Source organism: Scardinius erythrophthalmus (assembly GCF_964197995.2).
Source record: "Scardinius erythrophthalmus genome assembly, chromosome: 25".
Taxonomy (NCBI): Eukaryota; Metazoa; Chordata; class Actinopteri; order Cypriniformes; family Leuciscidae; genus Scardinius; species Scardinius erythrophthalmus.
The window spans coordinates 9,613,340-9,635,925 of record NC_138245.1 but is presented as its reverse complement, the minus strand read 5'-3'; the positions used below and the strand labels follow the sequence as shown (position 1 = coordinate 9,635,925).

The window sequence follows — 22,586 nt, the reverse complement described above, 5'->3', positions numbered from 1 at the left end:
GCTGTTTACCACAGCTGGCAAAGACAGTTTAAATTTAAATCGCGTGTGTGAATGAATGATGATGTTTCAGCAAGCTGTAGGCTATTGCTATACTGAGATGAGTAAAAATCGACTGAAATATGCTGAAATAAAATGTAGGCTATTTGTATTTAGCAACGTATTAAACTGCAAATTAACAATATGCCCTAATATTTCATGAAAACAACGTTACAGTCAGGCGAAATATGAAAGTAATGAATACATAGATAAAATGTAGGCCTATAATCATTTTTTTTTTTACAAAGAAAGAGTAGGCTACACTTGAAATATTGTTGAAATTGTAATATTGTTGTAATTGTAACCTTTTTAATAAAATGGCAAAACATATTTACAAGATAGATGTAAGCAAAATCTTAAATGGTCAATATAAGTCTTCTTCTAAATATATCTTTTGTTCTTGCATTGTGGCTCAGTCAGTGTCACACCTGAATGAATGGCTAATTATGCAGAGTCATTATGCAGAATGGGTGTTCTAAGTTGTAAACCACTCCTCGTTCACGCCCCTTCGCATATTGGCTTTCCAAGCAAAACCTGTTTTACATCAATTTAAATCAATGTATTGTTTTATGTGAACGATAAAGCAAGACTATTTTCACATAATTTTGAAGAAAAAACACTAGGCGAGGACATCCATTATTCAAAAGTCTTATTGACACATATTTACTATGTGTTTTGTGGCCTTATTTCAGAAATTTTATTTTTTATTTTTTTCAATAACCATGCATAAACATTATTCTCTCAAAAATGAAAACATGTACATACACGTGGCTCACATATTATGGTAGCCCTGTTTGTGCTTTATAGAGTGAATTTACACCTTTGCCATTAATATGTTTATAAGCAACTGAAAAAAGCACAAATGTCAGGGCATGTCAGAACATTTCAAGGGCCCCTAAACAGCCCAGACCCCAGAGGGTTAATCGTATACTGGACTCAAGACGGAGGGGACGCGGTTTCCAGTACTTGGTGGACTGGGAAGGTTACGGTCCGGAGGAGAGAAGTTGGGTTCCTGCTAGGGACATCCTGAACCACTCCCTTATCGATGATTACAATCGACAGGTAAGGGTGTCTGGGAACGCCAGGCGGCGTTCCTGGGGGGGGGGGGGGGTACTGTCACGATTCATGGATTCATTGACTCGCCCTCGCTATGTGAGTGCGTGTTGTATGAATGGGTGCGGCTCATTAGCACGGCTCATTATCGCTGATGAGCTGATCAGCGCCAGCTGTTCTGAATGAGAATGTCCTATATATTGTTTGTCACCTCGTCTTGTCTTTGTCAGGTTGTGGAGGTTCACGGGCTCAGCTCACAGTCTCTTTTCCTCGCTCCAGTTCCTGTGTTCCTTTTCTGTGATTCATCCGCCTGTTCTGAGGATCGGACGCGAGTTCCTGTGTTCCTGTTCTGTGATTCATCTGCCTGTTCTGAGGATCGTTTGCGGATCGTCCGTTTGCTGTCTGCCCACTGAGTCCTGCGTTGCCGAGTCTGTTATTCTGCTATCTGTCTGCCATCTAAACCTGCACTACCGCTATACTTTTGTGTTAATAAACACCAGTTTTCACTTGCTATTGAATCCTTGACTGTTTCTTTCGAGCCATGACAGTATCCCTTTAAATGCAAATGAGCTTCTGCTCCCGGCACAGAGGGCGGAGCTTCAACAGCTCATGTGTTAGAAGCTCCGATTACATATCAATCATGAGACCATGGGGAATGATCATGCGTGTGCTGTAAGACATGTCCTAGCGCGCGAGGGCTTGTATTGCATGCAGAGGAATTGTCATGTGCGTGCGTAGGGTTTGAATTGAGCTTGCGAGTTCCGATTTCGCTCGTATGGGAACTGTTGTAAGATGCCTACATACAGAGTGACATGCTATTGCCTTTGTGTTACGTACTGTATTGCAATAAATGTGAAAAGATGGATGCCACAGCTTGAGCAGACACTCAAATGTGCTCTTCTACAACAACTCTTCCTCCTCTCAACATGGACTCACCCCCTTTTCTCAGTGACTGTAACTGATTACGGTTACATTTACTGTATCTTGTTCAAGTTTTGTTCATGGTTTGTTTCATGTTTTGGATTTTGTTTATACTTTATGGTTCATGTTTTTGGATCTTAAATAAACTGCACTTGGATTCTCAACAACTTGCCTCAGTGGACTACGTTACAACAGGCCCATACAATTGCAAACACATAGATGTTAATAATCCAACATAAAAGTAAATCCAGGCACAGGGAGATGTAGGTAAACAGAGTAAGTCTAAACATGGAGCAAGGCAGGCAAAACAGAACTGAAAACATCACATTCATAACATCCACCAAGGACAACACCAATCAATGAACAAGGGAAACATTGAGGTATAAATACACAGGATAACCTGGGGCTTACATGAAACAGGTGAGGGTAATGAATTGCTATGGAAACTAAAGAAGGTAACTATGGAAACAAACTAAACACAGGAAGTGAACACCAGAAAATTAGGAATATAAGAGTAGCTAGGTAACTTCGTGGAGGAGTTGGATATGTCACTATCAGCCTTGCCAGAGGATGGTACTCCTCTGGTAGTACTTGGAGACTACTTTAGCATCCACCTAGAAATGGCCCCATTCAGGTTGCTGACTTCCACATTCTGCTTGCCCCATTTGACCTCAAGTGAGTGTCTTCTGTGCTACTCACAAATCAGGTAACCAATTGGACCTTTTTTAAACATGCTACTGTTCCACTGATCATACACTGGTTACTCCATTGCACATATTCATTAATAAAACAACCATCAGCTGCCAATTGTCCATACTACAAACTGATACACACATCCTAACAGCAAACACACACGTTCTACCCTCCTTCTCTTCAATCTCAGCAGCAGAGGTCTCCAAACTCATCCTTTCCAATCACCATACTACCTGTCTGCTTGATTCTATCTAGCACTTGTAGAAAACAACAGATCAGTATTCCATTCTTCAAACAAGTCTCTAACTTTCTTACACAGAACAGCCTTCTGGACAACAACCAGTCAGGTTTCAAAGCCAGCCACTCCCCTGGAGGCTGCCTCTGAGACTGGCAAGAACAACTAACAAATCATCAGTTCTCATCTTGCTGGATCTGTCTGCTGCTGTTGACAGTTAACCACCAGATCCTCCTATCAACCCTCATGATAAAGGGCATCTCAGGAACCACACTCCAATGGTTCAAGTCTTACCTCTCAGGTAGGTCCATCAGGATGTAATGGAGGAGTGAGGCCTCTGGGATCAGTGCTTGGACCACTTCTCTTCCCCATTTACATGTCATCACCAGGATCTGTCATTCAGAAACATGTTTTTTCTTATCACTGCTATGCTGATGACACACAACTCTACCTCTCATTTCAGCCAGATGATCCGACGGTAGCTGCTCGCATCTCAGCCTGCCTGACAGACATTTCATGCTGGATGAAGGACCTCCACCTTCAACTCAACCTTGCAAAGACAGAACTGCTTGTGGTCTCAACACTTAATCACAAATTCTCCATTCAGCTAGGTTTGTTAACTACAACTCCATCCAGGACAGCCAGGAACCTTGGAGTTGTAATTAATTATCAGTTAAACTTCACAGACCACATTGCTAGAACTGCCCAGTCCTGTAGATTTGCCTTATACAACAGTAGGAAGATCAGGCCCTTCCTTTCGGAGCAGGCTACACAACTCCTTGTCTAAGCTCTTGTTCTATCTAGACTCGACTATTGCAATGCTCTCTTGACAGACCTTTCAGCCTGCACTGTCAAACCTCTGCCTAAACTCACTACTTCAGAAAGCCCTCCAGAAGCTTGCATTCTGCAAGTGAACGGTGCCATGTGGTGCCACCCTGAAGAGGCACAAAATCACTTTCACAGACCTTTACCCTGACTGTTCCATGCTGGAAGAATGACCTGCCTTTTTTATTTATTAAATATTTTGGTTACACTGGTATCATTGTTACAGTGTAATTATATATTTAAGTAGGCTACTGAGTAATATTAAGCAACTACATGTACTTACTATAGGGTTAGGTTAGGATTAGGATTTGGTTGAGGGTTAGTTGCATGTAATTATGCATAATTTACTGTTATTACTATGGTAAGTACATGTAACATATGTAACAAGGACACTGTAATATAAAGTGTTACCAATTTTTTTTTTTTATTAAAAAGACTTGCTATGTCTGCTGTGCTAGACTAACTGGGACTGGTCACTGCACTTACATACAGTTGCAATTAAAATTATTCAATCCCCTGGAGACTGTAATAATTTACAAATGTAGGCTTTTCTAAAGATTCTGAGTTTTTAAAATGGTATTTATAACAGTTTAGTGTCAAATTAAAAGTTGTCAATATATAATGTTATGCTGAGTTTTTTTTTGTAATACAGCTATGTCATAATTATTTGAATGTTAAAACACAATTAAGCCTTTGGAAACTCTATAACAAAACTGAATTAGCCTTTGCTGTTACACATACGTACATGTAGCCCCTACATGTGTTTAAGTTGAGTAGCAAATATGGCCAACTCAACAGAGCTCTCACATAAGCTATAGAGAACAAATTGTTTTATTGCATTAAAAAGTCACAAGAAAATTCATAAGAAAAGTACATGAGAAAAGTCTATGGCCACAAGAAGATTTCCAAAACACTAAACGTTTCTAGAGACACAGCTGGCAGCCTTATTCACAAGTTGAAAATTTATTGTACCAGAAAACCATTGAGGGTTTTAAAGAAAAAAAGCACAATATCATTTAGGGGAATAAAATGTTTGATTAGAGCAACTGAGAAAAACCCTCAATTTACTGCCAAAGACATGCAAGATGACCTGATGAAAGGAGGAAAAAACATTTCAATGCATAGTATAAGAAGAACACTAGACAAGCATGGCCTGTACGTTGGGACATCTTGCCGAATGCCACTCTTGACCAAGAAGAACATAAAAGGCTGACTTGAATATGCCAAAATTCATTTGGACAGAACTGTGAAGTACTTGAAGAAAGCAAAAAAGGCAAAGCTTATGAGCAGAAGAACACTATTTCCATGGTCAAACATGGAGGTGGTCTAGTCTTGTTATGAGGGTGCTTTGCTGTTGCAGGAAGTGGAAATCGTGACTGTATGAAGGACATTGTGAATTATTTGAAGTATCAAGCCATTTTGGCAAAGATGGTTGATGCCTTGTGTGCAGAGACTGAAACTTGATGATCAATGGACTTTCCTGCAGGACAGCCATCCCAAAGTATACATCCAAATCTACTTAAACTTGGTTCAGGGATCAGTCGTAGAATGTTCTTGTTGGAAGAGGTGTTAATGAGGCCAGTAGGGGGTGCTCACCCTGTGAGCTTCATCACTGTCTCCTCTCCACCAGTAAGCTGGTGTGTGGTGGGCGTTCTGGCGCAATATGGCTGCCGTTGCATCATCCAGGTGGATGCTGCACATTGGTGGTGGTTGAGGAGATTCCCCCCTTCCATGGAAAGCGCTTTGAGTACCTAGAAAAGCGCTATATAAATGTAACAAATTATTATTATTATTATTCTTGAGTGGCCTGTACAGTCCTTAGATTTAAATGTTATTGAAAATATTTGGAAAATATAATACATTAAAATGTTGTTTCAACCGCAGAAAGGCATCAATACACACAATTTTTCAAGTTCAAGTCCACCGACGTTAATCTATTAACTCTCCTGTCTGCTTTGTCGGACAAAATGGCGAATTTGGCGTTATAATTGGTCAGATCACCTGTCAAACTCCTGGCAAAGGATGAATTGTGGTCTGGTGTTCTAACGCGGGGTGTTTCAGAAAGACATGAGTTGGATCCAGTTGCAACAAAAAGACATTTATTAACAAACATAAAAAGTAAATTCAGGCACAGGCAGACGTGGGTAAAACTAGAGTAAATCTATTCACGGAGAAAGGCAACATTAAACATTAAAACATTACACTCATACCACAGCCATATCACCCTGTAGCCCAAGACTGGTTGCCCATTGAAGCTAAGCAGAGTTCAGCCTGGTTAGTACCTGGATGGGAGACCTCCTTGGAAAACTAGGTTGCTGCTGTAAGAGGTGTTAGTGAGGCAAGCAGGGGATGCTGACCCTGTGGTCTGTGTAGGTCCTGATAACCCAGTAAAGTGACAGGTCCTGACTCTCTGATCATTAAAAATCCGATGGCACTTCTTGTAAAAGAGTAGGGGTGTAACACCAGTGTTCTGGCCAAATTCCCCCCATTGGCCCTCACCAATCATGGCCTCTAATAATCCCCATCCATTGAATTGGCTCTATCACTCTCTCTCCTCTCCACCTATAGCTGTTGTGTGGTGAGCGCACTGGTGCCATTGTACTGTGGCTGCCATGGCATCATTCAAGTGGATGCTGCACACTGGTGGTGGTTGAGGAGAGACCCCTGACATGATTGTAAAGCGCTTTGGGTGTACAGTAGTACATATATGTCTCATCCATCCATCAATCCATCCATCTATCCATCCACCCACATAAGGACAACACCAGACACTGAACAAGGGTAGCACTGGATAATATGGGGTTAACAAGGGACAGGTAAGGGTAATGCATTGCTATGGAAACGTAACAGGCAGCTATGAAAACAAACTAAACACTAGTTTACACCAGAAAGTGAACACCAGGAATAATAGGAATTGAAAATGCACTTCAAAATAAGAGTCCTTAAACACAAAAGGGGACACAAGACAGGAATTGTAACATTTATAGTCACATATTTCATTTTTTCTTCTTTTCTTTTTTTGGAGACTACCACTTCAAAAACCACTATCCCCATCTAATCAAATTTACCATTATATTTTCTTAGCAACTTTCATAATTACATCTGGGTTCAAGTCCAAACCCCTGTCATTTATTAATGCATGCTCCAAAGTCCAGAGCTGGTTCAGTCTACTGAAGGTATTTTTCAGCAGTGTTTATACCCGGCCATGGCCTGACGGAAAGCTTTATAAATTATTGAGTTTTGAGAACATATTAGCCCACCACCTCTGCCAGCCTGACCACTGTCTCTGTTCAAGTCCCCCATACATATCCACTGGTCTTTGAAAGCATAGGACACACACCACTTAGAATGATCCTCATAGCTTCTGAACATCTGAGGTCCAGGGAGACAAACTCTGTTAATGTTCATCACATGCCGGGGAAGTGAGCAGTTAGAGGGGAGTTGATGTGCCTGGTGCAGCCACGATTCCACCAGCAGATCTGTCCCCAATGCTTGAGCCACCCAACCTGTGTAAATATCTGTAGAGAGTGTTTAGCATTTAGCATGGAATTAGTGTCTTATTATCCTAAAACATTTTATTTATGCTAAAATAATAGTTCACCCAAAAATTCTGTCATTATTTACCCAAATATAATGCATTATACAAGTACTTTAATGCATTAATTATGCTTTATAATGCACATTATAATGCATTGTATAGTCTATGTATAAAAATTGAAACCACAGTTACAAAACATTATAATAATTATCTATTTACTGAACACCTTCTGACAATCAAGGAATGCAACAAGGAATCTGCAAATATTATGATGCATTTTAACTCTGGTTACAATTATTTATGAAAATATATAATGCATTATAACATATAAATACCTTTATAATTCATTACAAATAAAAGTTTTAATTATTTAAATGTTACCTTGTAAGCCTTGCTTCAGTGAAACATAAAAGGAGATATTTCTGTTTTTCTTTCCTTTGCAATGGGACTGAAGCATTAATGCTTCATAAATGTATTCTAAAAGTAGTCCATGCTACTTGCTATTCTTCAAATCTACTGAAGTGGTTCAGTTTGGTTAAGATACAGACCAAAATCAAAAGACATTTTTATATTTTTGAAAGCAATCAAGCTTTCGATTGCAGTCAACACCATTTTCAACTAAAAACAAAAAACTTTTCATGTGTTTTGGGTGTTCATTTACACGACAAAAGAGTTTTGAGGGTCTGAAAACGTAAGCTTTTGAAAATGTGTTTCAAAGTTCAAGGTTTTGAAAATGACACCTTTACTGTCTCCATGTAAACAACAAAAACGTGACACCATGCGCATGCATATTACGTGCTCAGTCTATAGGTGTGGGGTTTCTTTTTACAAAGTGAAATCACCAACTACTGGCCTGGCATGCATAAAACAGCGTTCTCTTACGAGAGGTCTCTCGTACTGCGTAAGAGTATCTTACGCTAGGGGAAAATCCTTTTTCCACGAGATGTTGAAGCCAAAAATGATCCTTAATTTTGCAATAATGTAAAGCGCGTTGCGGCAGCATACAGACATAGGCAAGACGGCTTGCGCGCCTATTGGCTGATCTGCTGGCAACTGCGTGAGCCTATCGAGCGAGGCCTAGCGTGACGTCAGACCCAATAGGCACGCTTCGCGCCCTCTGCGTCATGTCCCGCCGAAACAGGCGTGGCTTAGGCCTATAAATACAGCTCGCAGGCGACACATATCTGATTTTTTCATCCTTCAGCGAAGCATTCACATCGCTGGATCCAGAGAGAAGCCACGCCGTCTGAACAAGCCTCTCAGCGGGACGAGTCGTGAACTCGCTGGCCGCGCTGCCTTCATCGCCTTCCTACTGCGCTATCTGGCGCCTATATCCTTTTATTCTCTGTGCTGTGTGTGTGTTCGCTGCTGCGACACACACTCTCTAAAAGAGCTTGCGTCTTTTTCAAGATGCCTTCCTGCGGCTCGTGCAGAGCCACACTCAGCGACGGGGACCGCCACGTGATCTGCGTTTCCTGCCTGGGTGAGGAACATGCAGCTCTCGCGCTCGCTGAGGGCGGCTGCCCTCATTGTGAGCCTATGCCCATGGCGACTCTGAGGACTCGCCTGGAATTTTTCACCGAGGCTGCACCCCCGCCCACCGTAGTACCACGCCGTAAAAAGCGCCGTGCTCAGCGGGTCCCGGAACCTTCTCCCAGCCGCCAAAGCTCGCCGGTTCGCCCGCCTGCTTCACCGGCTTCGTCAGCTTCTCTTCTTGGTGGACAGCGGGCGCGGTCTGCCGCCGCTTCCGTCGACGACGCTGACGAGGAAGCCCTGCTGAGAGAAGAGGATTCCTGCTCTATTCTGGCGTCAGGCAGTGAAGGTTGGGCGAGCTCTGAGGACCTCGCGCCCCCTGCCCGCGCATCGTCAGGTAAAAGAACGAGCATTGAGACGGAGCTCATGCACGTACTCACACAGGCCGCGGCGAGCCGCGGCGAGCCTCGGCCTCGAGTGGTCTATGCCTGAGCAGCCTGCTCACAACCGTCTGGATGGCTATTTTCTGCCCGGGGAACGCGCTTCACCTGAGTCCAAGCCAGCGCCCTTTCTTCCTGAGTTACATGAAGAAGTCGCTAAGTCTTGGAACGCCCCCTATTTCGGCCAGAACGCGCTCTTCTGTCTCTCTGGCATTCTCCGCTGTCGACGGTGCCAAGGACAGAGGATACCATTCCATGCCGCCGGTCGAAGAGGCGATAGCTACCCACTTATGCCCGCCCTCCGCTGGACGGCGAGCTAAGATGGCGCTACCCTCGAAAGCTTTCTCCGCCGCCGGGCAGGCCGCGTCAGCGCTACACACCATGGCCACATTGCAGATTTTCCAGGCCGATCTCCTCCGAAAACTGGACGAGAAAGGACCAGATGCAATCTGCGTGCCGGACTTAAGAAGTGCTATGGACCTCGCTCTCCGTGCTACTAAGTCCGCTGCACAGGCCATAGGACGGAGCATGGCCTCTCTCACCGTGACTGAGAGACATCTGTGGCTGACGCTCTCTGAGATGTCCGAGTCTGAGCGCACCGCGTTCCTCGACGCTCCGCTTTCTCCCGCTGGCCTCTTTGGATCTTCCGTCAAGGACTTTGCGGAAAGATTCGCTGAGGTACAGAAAGCGTCTCAGGCCATGAAGCACTTCCTACCGAAGCACTCCAGTTCTGCAGCAGGCCGTGCGAAACCGTCTGCTCAGAGCTCACAGCGTCAGCCTCCGCCTCCGCCCACCGCCGCCGCTTCACAGCGCCGACAGGCCCGAAGTGCGAAACCGCCTAGGGAAAAGGCGGTGTTCAAGTCCCGCTGCGGCCGGACTTCCACCAAAGCTCATCGCTCGTCCAGTTCCAAGAAATGTGACTGGTCCAGTGTATTTAGCAGCCAACAAGCCGGTTCCACTGCCCGCTTGCCTGCACACAAATGCCGTTTTCACGGCTACCCAGATAAATCTCAAAAAGAGCGTATTTTCTGGTGTCCCAGCCACGGCCGATGGTGTTATGTGTGTAAACAAAATGCCCACTGCCCAGTGCCCATTCCTACACACAAGCACAGCCCTTCACACAGGGCTGACTTGCGCATTAAACGTAGTAAACGTGCCCACTACCCAGTGCCCACAAACACTACGTCCCGCATGTCTCAGGTTTTCTTTGAAAACGAAACCAGTATGCATTCGCTCTGCTCAGGCGAGCGATGCTCTCAGTGTTGTAAATGTGCCCACTTTCCAGCGCCCACATCCACTCTTAGACATGACAGTTCCTACGGGACTCGCTCAGCCCTCCCCCTCTCGGTTGGCCACCATAGAGGGGTCGAGCGCGGGCAATCTGCCCGCTGTTATCAGCGCGCCCCCTGCCTCAAATGTCATAAGCGCCACGCTTATGTTACAGCACACCGAAGCCCCTCCGTCGCTGAACGAACGAAGCGCGCTTCGCATTCAACCCCTAGCTATCCGTGCAGATGCATGGGCAGAGCTACCAGGGGTTTCGAAATGGGTGCTAGACATTATAAAAAGAGGCTATTGCTGCAGTTTCGCCGACGCCCTCGCCGCTATACGGCACGCGTCGAAACCACGGTGGAAACAGAAGTAGCACATCTACTTCGAGCCGAAATTCTGAAACTGTTGAGCAAAGGGGCCATAGAGCCTTTATCTCAAGCTCAGAGCGAAGGGGGGTTATACAGCAGATACTTCCTGGTGCCGAAAAAAGACGGGGGTCTCAGACCCATACTAGATCTAAGGCAGCTGAACAAAGTGCTTGTGAAGCGACAGTTCAGGATGCTGACGACCAGAAAAATCCTTGCGCAGATTCGCCGAGGAGATTGGTTTGTGTCAATAGATCTGAAAGATGCGTATTTTCAAATACAGATAGCGTCACGTCACAGGCGTTTTTTGAGATTCGCCTTCGAGGGCCAGGCATATCAGTACACAGTCCTGCCATTCGGCTTGTCCCTAGCACCCCATACATTCACGAAGTGCATGGACGCAGCGCTCGCACCCCTCAGACTTCAGGGCATGCGAGTGTTGAACTATTTGGACGATTGGCTGATTCTAGCGCAATCTCACTCGGAGCTCGTAGAGCACAGGACCATTTTACTCGATCACCTCGAGAATCTCGGTCTCAGAGTGAACTGGGAGAAAAGTTCTCTGTCCCCCAGGCAGATAATATCTTTTCTGGGCACAGAACTGGACTCGCTTTCCATGATAGCACGTCTATCACCGCAGCGCACGCTGGACATTCAGCGTGCAGTGAACTCTTTCCGCTGCGGCGCTTCTGTCCCGCTCAAGAAATTTCAGAGGATGCTAGGTCTCATGGCCTCAGCATCATCAGTACTTCAGCTGGGCTTGCTCCACATGCGCCCACTGCAGTTCTGGCTGAAAGCACGAGTACCACGCCGAGCGTGGGTCTCTGGTCGGCTTCGTCTCAAGGTCAATCAGAAATGCATTGCAGCTCTGAAACCTTGGAAGGCAAACGACTGGTACCAATCAGGTGTAAGCCTGGGGACTTCCTCGAGAGTGAAAGTGGTGTCCACGGACGCGTCCACCTCGGGATGGGGAGCGCTGCTCGAGGGCTCTTATGTGTCTCGCTCTTCTGTCTTCAGACAGACAGAGCAGCTCTTTGTTTCATTCAGCGGGCGTTCTAAGGGACTAGCCGCGTCGAAACAGAGCCTATCCAGATGGATAGTTGACGCTATCGCGCTGGCGTACACTTCCAGGGGCATGCAATGCCCGTTGGGTGTCAGAGCGCACTCCACGAGAGGCATGGCTTCATCGTGGGCCTGGTCAAGTGGGATTGCCTTGCAAGATATTTGTATGGCGGCAGGCTGGGCCTCCCCGTCTACATTTATAAGGTTTTACAACCTAGAGGTTCCCGCCCTGCAGGCCAGGCTGCTGTCGGTCTTAATGACCAGTGTTGTCTGTACTGATGCTATCGGTCCAGAATACTGTGTCTGCTGAGCATAGCTCACTAATCGAAAAAAAAAAAATAATGCTTGGCCAATTGTATAAGTCCCGCATTTTACCATCAGTTCAGGCCGTAACCCGCCCTGTCTGTATGTTGTACTCTGCGTCCATGTGGCGCTGTTATATGTGGAAGAGCGTGGCCCAACCCCCCCCCCCCCCCCCCTCTTCCCGGATTCCCTGTGAGTCCCCTGGGTGATTGTGCACTATATGAGCCCCGGGCTTTGCTCTTGGGCCTGTGGTGTCAGATCCCAGCACGCACGGCGTCTTACAGTAGGTCCCCTAGCGTAAGATACTCTTACGCAGTACGAGAGACCTCTCGTAAGAGAACGTACTCGTTTACTCACGTAACCTCGGTTCTCTCTAGTAGAGGGAACGAGTATTGCGTATCTTGCCGTGCATGCACACGCTCTGGTTGCTTCGACTATGAAAAAAACAGATATGTGTCGCCTGCGAACTGTATTTACGCCTGTTTCGGCGGGACGTGATGCAGAGGACGCGAAGCGTGCCCATTGGGTCTGACGTCACGCTAGGCCTCGCTCGATAGGCTCACGCAGTTGCCAGCAGACCAGCCAATAGGCGCGCAAGCCGTCTTGCCTATGTATGTATGCTGCCGCAACGCGCTTTACATTATTGCAAAATTAAGGATAATTTTTGGCTTCAACATCTCGTGGAAAAAGGATTTTCCCCTAGCGTAAGATACCCTTACGCAGTACTCGTTCCCTCTACTAGAGAGAACCGAGGTTACGTGAGTAACCGAGTACGTTTTTAGTCGTATTTGCAGATCCGTGTGAACGGTGATCGCTTTGACAATGCTGTCATCTGTTTTGAATTCATCGTCATCGTGTTAGCATACCCTAGGTGTAAAGTGCTGTGTTTACATTTTCTCTTGCTATCTCCTGAGTTTTCCATTTTCCGTCGTGGATTTAATAAAGACTGTGTTTGTACTCTACTTCTTTCACTGTGCGCATTACTACTACAACCATACGTGACACTATTAGACATTATTATTTTAATGTATCCTAATTTTGTTTTGGAGGTCTCCTACAACAGGTTTACATGCAACAAAAGTAAAAAAAAAAAAAAAAACTTTAATTTTCTCATAATATACATTACACATCACCATATTTTTCAATGATTCTCAAACGACTTGATGGATGAATCAGTCTCCATTACCATAACTGAACGTCAGCTCTGTCTGGAGGCTAAAGCTCAGCTATTGTACACACTATACAGTAACGATGACGACGATTTTACCATATCAATTCGAGCGCGAGTCCGATTATGAAACATTGGAAGAACTAGTTATTCAACCCGAACCTCCATCACAAGGACGACTTGAGCAGGAAGTTTCTCAATGATAAGCTACTCAGTTTGAAGTACATTATGAGATGTTGCAACTGTAAATCCTCACCATCAGCATTAACAAGTGTATATCCATCAACAAACCGATGTGTATATTTAAAAAAATTTGCGGTGCACATGCGGGAACTATATCAATATCGGTGCATATGTTCGCTCAGCACTAACGTAAATGACTGATGTAACAAACATTGGTAAAACAAATCTTGCTCCTTTATCTTTACTCAAAGTAGTAAGAATGACAGACAATCTGCATTAAAATACAGTTTTAGGTAATAGTGGCCCACAGATGCTTAGCAGAAATATTACAGTAAGACAGTAATAACGTGAGTTAGCCGTTAGCCAAAACATACACAATGTAAAACACAAAACTGCGTATTTTGAACACCAGGTATTATATACATCAATGATTATTCATACAGGTTGTGATTCTGAGGAGCAAGTTGGTCCAAATAACATAGACAGGCATTATGCAAAATTATCTTCTAGTGACATAGAAATTGAAAGCAGTAGGATTCGAAAGAAAAACAACTCGTAAAGGCGGTTCAGAGTCGTTTTTTTCTCTTAGGAGACAATAACTTTTATTTATCGTGCATGAAAGGAAATATTCGAAAAACCATAATAGGGGCACATTAACTTGTATCAGATTTAGTTGCAAATAATGTAAATATGCTTATGTGGTTAACTTTACACTACTGTAAGCACACTGTAATTTAATATACAGTCAAACAACTACCATAATTAATTTTACAGTACAGTATTTTTTATTATTATTCTATGGTTTGCTGTAAACTAATGTTATGACATATTATTTGTGACCAGTAAGATTGATTTTACAACAAAAGTGTTGCATTATACTTTATCTCGGGTTTATTGCGTTTCCTCTTTTCAGAATTTTCTTAGGTTAAGTTTAAGTTTAGTTAAAATATAAAAATATTAGATAGACCTACAGTATATGGTTTATATTGTTTATATGCAGCTTTGTTTATATGCAAATATCTTTCAAGATATTTCTGTGTGTATAGCATTATGGTTAGTAGTAGTAAAAAAATACAATGCAACGTTGTAGTAATATACTATCTATGCAAATGTATGTGAAAGAAAATAAACTTAATAAAAAATAAAAAATGTTGAACTTGAGTCTTGTACATGCTTACATAATCAATGTAAATAGTTGCTTAAGCACAGTGATGTACTTTGGAATAATGTAATGTCAATAAACTGCTATGTTGGGCCACCGGTCTAAATATGCAGAAGAGTTTTTGAATTTAAGAGCTCTCACCATCCACATAGTTGTGTGATTTGGCAAAACTGAAAAAAGTTTGTCCTCCAACTGATTTCAGCTTCTGCAGACTCCTCCTGTTTTTTAAGGCCGGTGTTTTAACATCACAAATTTGTGCCATTACAGCAATATCTTGGCGAAATGCCCCAGGGACAGAGCAGTTATACATACGTGGATTAAGATATGCTAACTGCCATGCTGTTAAGAGAGAGGAATACTTATTTCAGAATTGTGAGCACTAAAATATAGCACTTTTTAAATTAAACTAATCTTATACAATAAGCATAGTATGTGCTCACCTATTTGAGGGAACTGTGTATAGTTGTATGTAATACAGAGCAGAGTCTGGCCGTAGTATTTTCCTGTAGATGGGTAACTGTAATTTCTCTCTGGAAATGGAGGAAAATGAGGAACACTGTGTGTGAGCCAAAATCCCTGAGACTGGTCAAACATCAGCACTCCTGCAGAAATCATATACGGCAATACAGTTAGTCATAAATCATCATGCAGTTGGATACAAGTTTCATCATGAAACCTTGTTTATCCATAACTGATTACTCACATGGACCAAGCAAATCAGAAGCCTACTATTTTAATGTTAGAAAAACAAAAGAGAAAGCTGGAGTGAATTTGAATTTGGATTTAAGTTTTATTGGATTGGGCTGGACTGGAGTATTTTTAAAGGATTTCAGCTCATGTTGCCTGGGTTTTTATTGAGTTACTTATGTTGGTTTTGAGAGTAGCTATGTGAAGAGTAAGAATCTTTATGTCATGACGACTTTCATAGTGTTTGGCATGGTATGGATATGACGATGTGAATATGTTTGGTCTTGGTGGAAGATCTGCTATGCTGCTGCTGCAAAGCATGTACGGGATTTTCTACTGCCAATACATACATAGACATGCTGCTGTGAGCAAGTAAGACATGCTGCAGCTGTACAATATAGCATTTAGCATACATGAATTACCAATAGCAGATCTATGCAGGTGGAGCTGAAGAAGGTGGAGAGTTTCTGCAAGTGTGCTGCAAACTTTTACAGCATACCCTGACCAAGTATTTGAAAGTTGAGCAGCAAACTAATTCGCTATACAGCAGGAATCAATCAGCTCTGCCCTATTGAGAATGATGTGATTGCAAAAAGATTGAGTTAAGGACCTTTCAGTCTGCGCCATCTAGAGTTTCATGACAAAACTTTGTATTTATTTATTGCCATAATGCCAATTATGAAATTACATTTTACCGATTAGAAAATGTAAAAAGAAAATGTCCTAAACAATTGATGATTTTTGGTCACAAACACAACTTTATTAACAATGTTATGTTGTAATTGTGCCATAACTCTGAATGCTGGAAGAGACAGCAGGTCAGTATTAGGTGACAAACACCCAAATTCTAAAATTGTTTTTGGAGTCTGTAAATACACTCCTGTTCAAAAGTTTGGGGTTATGTTTTTTTTTTTTTTTCAATGAATACTTTTATTCAGCAATGATGATTGAAAGTCCACATGAAATCAAAATTGAGCATATTTACTTTGTTTGCCTAAATTGATCGTTTTGTGGTGAACAATTCATCCATGCAAGTCAATCCACACAAAACATTTTTTTGGCTTCATAATCTTTTATCAAAATCTAAAAAATGTCCCTCCCCTCTGCATTGGAGGACCTTCCCTGATGACGTAGGTTTGACGGCTTGGTTTGGGAAACGCTTAACCACTCCCCTCAAACCGTTAGTCTGCTATGAGCAGAGATGGAGAGGAGGAGCGCTAGAGTAAAACCCTGCCCTCTGTTCAATATTCCGTTTCACTGGGAAATACGTCACAACACAGGAGAAAAGTCGTTTGCAACTTCCGGTTCACGCGGACTTTAAAGATAAAAAGACATTTACATTGTTACAAAAGATTTCCATTTCAAATAAATGCTGTGATTTTAAACTTTCTATTCATCAAAGATTTAAAAAAAAAATCATGGTTTACACAAATATATTAAAGGAGAACTCCGGTCAATTTTAACATTGAGCTCATTTTTTTGTAAATTTGGAGTGCTGTCAATACAGAAAAAAACGACAAAAATCGGTGTTGCCTACACCGTGTTATCCTCTTTTTAAAATTTGCACCCTGTTGACTTCAATGGGGCAAGTTTTAAACCTGCTTTTAGCCTCTTAACATCCTTGATGTGTCATTACAAGTGCCCAGCCATTGTGAGTGATTCCTTCAGAGTGAACACGGGTGTATCTGACTGCAGTAGATGTGAAAGATATGAATAAAAATGATGTTAATTCAGCCAGCGCACATACCTGTATTTACTTTCTGTTTTCGGTCGAAGTCCACAGTAGTCGATTGTCGAGTTCACACGCATAGGTTTAGTACCTATGATCACGCGCGTGAACTTGACAATCGACTACTGTGGACTTCGACTGAAAACAGAAAGTAAATACAGGTATGTGCGCTGGCTGAATTAACATCATTTTTATTCATATCTTTCACATCTACTGCAGTCAGATTCACCCGTGTTCACTCTGAAGGAATCACTCACAATGGCTGGGCACTTGTAATGACACATCAAGGATGTTAAGAGGCTAAAAGCAGGTTTAAAACTTGCCCCATTGAAGTCAACAGGGTGCAAATTTTAAAAAGAGGATAACAGGGTGAAGGCAACACCGATTTTTGTCGTTGTTCTCTGTATTGACAGCACTCCAAATTTACAAAAAAATGAGCTCAATGTTAAAATTGACCGGAGTTCTCCTTTAAGCAGTAAAACAGTTTTTACATTGATAATGGAACGGTGTTGTGGCTGTGCACGACAACAGAGTATAAGAACAGTCTTTAATATAATTAACACAAAAAACACATGGGGATCGCATAGATAACAAGCACTTAAACTTATACACAAACAATACTGAACAAAGGAACTGAGGAAACACAGAGCTTAAATAACCGAGTTAGCGAATAGAACAACAGATGAACAAAATCAGTAATAAACTGGCACACACTAGAGCTGTGTCCCAATTCAGAGGCTGCATCCTTCGAAGGACTCGAAGGTCGGGCAGAGCATTGTTAAATGGGACGGTCTATCCTACGGAGGACTGTTCTTGTCGCCTAGCAACTGAGACAGAATGACTGTAACGTTTGTACGGGACTTTTTTTGAAAGTTACATTAAACTATCTGAAAACAAAACAGGGTTCACTGTCTAAATATGTTCACCTTGGTCCATTTCTGTATATAATAAATGGTATATACAGTTTGATCACATCTTAGTAAGACATAAGTCAACATTTTAACCGCTTTAAAGTTTTTATTTGATTTATTTTTTACATTTGTATCATTAGATGTTTGAGTAAGCTGAAACCCAATATTACATTTAAAAGTGTGATTTGGCAATTTAAAAAAAAAAATGATGTCGTCACTGGTGTGCAATGAATTCTGGGGTAGGCAAGGCCACCAAGGATTCATCTGTTGTATCCTTAATTTCATGTGAAACAAAGGATGCCTTTGAATTGGGACAGCCTTTGTCGCGCAGCGGCATCGCCCTTCGAATGCAGCCTTTGAAGAATGCAGTCTCTGAATTGGGATGCAGCTTAGGAAACTATTTCAGGGAACATATGACAGGGAAACAGAACAGAAACAAAAACAAAATCCTGACAGATAATAAAAATGAATGTTTGTTAGAATGCATATTAGACTGATTTCTAAAGGATCATGTGACACTGAAGACTAAAGTAATGGCTGCTGACAATTCAGCTTTGCCATCACAGGAATAAATTACATTCTAAAATGTTTTAAAATAGAAAACAGTTCAAACACAATGTTTATTTATTAAGTTGGCTTGGGAAAGCCAACTTACTGAAATCCTATTTAAACTTATTATTATTCTTCTGAGACTAAAATTTACAACTCTAACTCCTCCTAGAGCTTTAACTCTACATACTCCAAACTCGGATCAGACCTTCATACTGTTCTGACTTAGTGTGCTATATCTTTTCAGACTGATTTGACTTTCAGTTTTCTAAAAAATTAATATTAAAAAACATAAAAATCCTATAGACTTACATTGCAGAATGCTCAAATTGAGGCAAGGCTACGGTGGCCCATTAGTGCACAACCCAAAAACTATAAATCTATCTAATCATCTTTCTTTTTCTTTCTAACAAATCTCTTTTTCTTTCTTTCTTTCTTTCTTTCTTTCTTTCTTTCTTTCTTTCTTTCTTTCTTTCTTTCTTTCTTTCTTTCTTTCTTTCTTTCTTTCTAACTAATCTTCATTTCTTTCTTTCTAACTAATCTATCTTTCTTTTTAACTAATCTATCTTTCTTTCTTTCTAATCTTTCTTTCTTTCTTTCTTTCTTTCTTTCTTTCTTTCTTTCTTTCTTTCTTTCTTTCTTTCTTTCTTTCTTTCTTTCTTTCTTTCTTTCTAACTAATCCATCTTTCTTTTTCTTTCTTTCTAACAAATCTCTTTCTTTCTTTCTTTCTTTCTTTCTTTCTTTCTTTCTTTCTTTCTTTCTTTCTTTCTTTCTTTCTTTCTTTCTTTCTTTCTAACTAATCTTTCTTCCTTTCTTTCTAACTAATCTTTCTTTCATTCTTTCTTTCTAACTGATCTTTCTTTCTAACTAATCTTTCTTTCTGACTAATCTTTCTTTCTAACCAATCTTTCTTTCTTTCTAACTAATTAAACTAACTAATCTATCTATCTTCAAACTACTTTCTATCTATCTATCTATCTATCTATCTATCTATCTATCTATCTATCTATCTATCTATCTATCTATCTATCTATCTATCTATCTTAAAACAATTTTTATCTTTCTATCTTCAAACTTTTTATATATAATTATCTCTCTTTCTAACTAATCCATCTTTCTTTCTAACTAATCTTTCTAACTAATACATATTTCTTTCTTTCTTTATAATCTATCTATCTTTCTTTCTTTCGTTTTTTCTTTCTTTCTTTCTTTCTTTCTTTCTTTCTTTCTTTCTTTCTTTCTTTCTTTCTTTCTTTCTAACTAAGCTATCTTTCTTTATAACTAATCTATTTTTCTTTCTTTCTAACTAATCTTTCTTTCTTTCTTTCTTTCTAACTAATATATATTTCTTTCTTTAATCTATCTTGCTTTCTTTCTAACTAATCCATCTTTCTTTCTTTCTTTCTTTCTTTCTTTCTTTCTTTCTTTCTTTCTTTCTTTCTAACTAATCTTTCTTTCTTTATTTCTAATCTATATTTCTTTCTAACTAATCTTTCTTTTTAACTAATCTTTCTTTCTAACTAATCTATCTATCGTTATTTGTTTTTTCTAACTAATCTTTCTTTCTTTCTTTCTTTCTTTCTTTCTTTCTAACTAATCTTTCTTTCTTTCGAACTAATCTTTCTTTTTAACTAATCTTTCTTTCTAACTAATCTATCTATCGTTCTTTCTTTGTTTCTTTCTAACTAATATTTCTTTTTAACTAATCTTTCTTTCTAACTAATCTTTCTTTTTAACTATCTATCTATCGTTCTTTCTTTCCTAACTAATCTTTCATTCATTCTTTCTTTCTAACTAATCTTTCTTTCTTTCTTACTAATCTTTCTTTCTTACTAATCATTCTTTCTTTCTATATAACTAATCAGTTTTTCTTTATTTATTTCTTACTAATCTATCTTTCTTTATAACAAATCTTTCTTTCTTTCTTTCTTTCTTTCTTTCTTTCTTTCTTTCTAACTAATCTATCTTTCTTTCTTTATTTTCTAATCTATCGTTCTTTCTTTCTAACTAATATTTCTTTTTAACTAATCTTTCTTTCTTTCTTTCTTTCTTTCTTTCTTTCTTTCTTTCTTTCTTTCTAACTAATATTTCTTTCTTTCAAGCTAATCTTTCTTTTTAACTAACCTTTCTTTCTAATCTATCTATCTATCGTTCTTTCTTTCTTTTCTAACTAATCTTTCTTTCTTTCTTTCTTTCTTTCTTTCTTTCTTTCTTTCTTTCTTTCTTTCTTTCTTTCTTTCTTTCTTTCATTTTAACTAATCTTTCTTTTTAACTAATCTTTCTTTTTAACTAATCTATCTATCGTTCTTTCTTTCCTACCTAATCTTTCTTTATTTCTTACTAATCTTTCTTTCTTTCTTTCTTTCTTTCTTTCTTTCTTTCTTTCTTTCTTTCTTTCTTTCTTTCTTTCTTTCTTTCTTACTAATCATTCTTTCTTTCCAACTCTTCTTTCTTTCTAACTAATCTATCAATCAAACTTTAAACAAATTTTACACCTTAAATTACTTTAAACTTCTAACTACTTTAAACTTCTCCAAACTCTCTGGTCCGGCTTTCTCAAGCCAACTTAAAGTTTGTCTCAACAAACTTTTTTTTTCTAGTTTATTTTTTACTGTATTTTAGGTATAATACACTTCTTTCAACATTAACAAATCTTACCAACCCCAAATCTTTGAATGGTACTAGTGTATATATTGTATCTGTTGCCACCCTAACACATGTTATTAGTGAGTATTCACACAAAATTACCTTTTGTATGTCCATACTTGCTTGGGTACTTCAGTTCTGGTGGCGCATCATTGTAAAGCATATAGACTGAGCTGTTGGACTGAAAAGTAAAAGTACAGTAATCTGTATGCAGTACTGTGTCATTACAGTGTTATTAATGCACAATACAGTATAACTAGAGTGAAAGAATTAAAAGATTTGAAGTGCCTCTTAATTAACATTTGAAACAATCCTTAGGAACAACAAGGAGCAATGATAGTATTCAAAGAGCTTCTTACTGGATATCCAGAGTAAAGCTGTGTCAATGTTCTGCCTAAAGCTCCTTTGCTGCTGTTGATTATATGTTTACTCATCTGAAAATCCATGACGGACGGATCCAGATACATGTAATCTACTCCACTTCCCTTAACATCCATCTTGTAAATGGGAAGTTTGTAAATAATAAACCTTTTAAAATAATATAAGAGAGTTACAATAGCAAAGAGTAGTTAAACATTGCTGTACATAACACTTTACAGAGCATAGCTAAGATTAATGTCAACAGCAACTGTCAAATGAGTTATCATAAACTAAGCCTAAACCCGAAAGCAAAGATTTGAACCTACCAGTCAACCGGCTGACCATTCTCATTTAAGCAGGATATCACTGCCTCTGAGAAACCAATCAAAAACAACAAGATACACACACAGAGTTGAAACATGATGGACATTTCAATCTGTTATTCAAAGCGAACCAAACATTTCCTGTTTAAACTACAACAGAGAATGACGTTTTCAGTTGTATTCTGTCAAGCTGAGAAATCTAAACAGCTATCCTAATTTAAGAAAGAGGAAGTTTGTCTCATGACCGATATTAGGCAGCTGTAATCTAGAGACAGAGAAGCAGTCTTAGTTTTCTCTGTATAATGGAAGAGACTGGGAAAATCTGTTTGTTTAGAAATGTAAAATCAGAAATCAGACTGTTTAGAATCTAGAATTGATCACTAAACTGTGTAAATTAATGTTAAGTACTGAGTGATTTTGTTGATAGCCTACCCCTCTAACAGGATGAGTTTTAACATTATTATGTATTATTTTGTGCATTAATTAAATAATTTAAATTATTTATTTAAAAATGGACCCTGTAAAGCCAGACATATGAAATAATAGTTATATATATTATATACATAAAATTTGTCTAGTAAGCTCTAATAAACTGTTCCATACAGTATATGAATATACATATATACATATGTATATATATATATATATATA

At 40.1% G+C, this 22,586-nt stretch overlaps 1 protein-coding gene across 4 annotated transcripts; it reads right to left on the bottom strand.

Moving 5' to 3' along the window:
• Positions 1 to 4,577: 4,577 nt before the first annotated feature.
• On the bottom strand, positions 4,578 to 22,175 carry dnase2b (deoxyribonuclease II beta). 4 transcript variants are annotated; one of them, XM_081357611.1, is made up of 7 exons: positions 21,939 to 22,175; positions 21,612 to 21,780; positions 21,355 to 21,433; positions 15,170 to 15,331; positions 14,871 to 15,068; positions 7,104 to 7,281; positions 4,578 to 5,525 (listed from the first exon to the last, which is right to left on the bottom strand). In XM_081357611.1, exons 1-7 carry the CDS (start codon positions 22,040 to 22,042, stop codon positions 5,333 to 5,335), a joined length of 1,083 nt encoding a protein of 360 aa, XP_081213737.1. In that variant the 5' UTR covers positions 22,043 to 22,175; the 3' UTR covers positions 4,578 to 5,332. The 4 variants fall into 4 exon arrangements, with proteins under 4 accessions (XP_081213737.1, XP_081213738.1, XP_081213736.1 ...); XM_081357612.1 differs by lacking the exon at positions 14,871 to 15,068 and having other exon boundaries at positions 21,939 to 22,149; XM_081357610.1 differs by lacking the exon at positions 4,578 to 5,525 and having other exon boundaries at positions 5,841 to 7,281; positions 21,939 to 22,149.
• Between the last annotated feature and the right edge of the window lie 411 nt (positions 22,176 to 22,586).

Excerpts from the sequence above, each read along its gene's own strand:
- dnase2b (XM_081357611.1), bottom strand. The coding sequence starts at position 22,042 with ATGTCCATCATGTTTCAACTCTGTGTGTGTATCTTGTTGTTTTTGATT. Across the intron at positions 21,781-21,938 it reads AATGGTCAGCCGGTTGACTG|GTTTATTATTTACAAACTTC; the intron begins GTAGGTTCAAAT and ends TTATTTTAAAAG. Across the intron at positions 15,069-15,169 it reads TACACAGTTCCCTCAAATAG|CATGGCAGTTAGCATATCTT; the intron begins GTGAGCACATAC and ends CTCTCTTAACAG.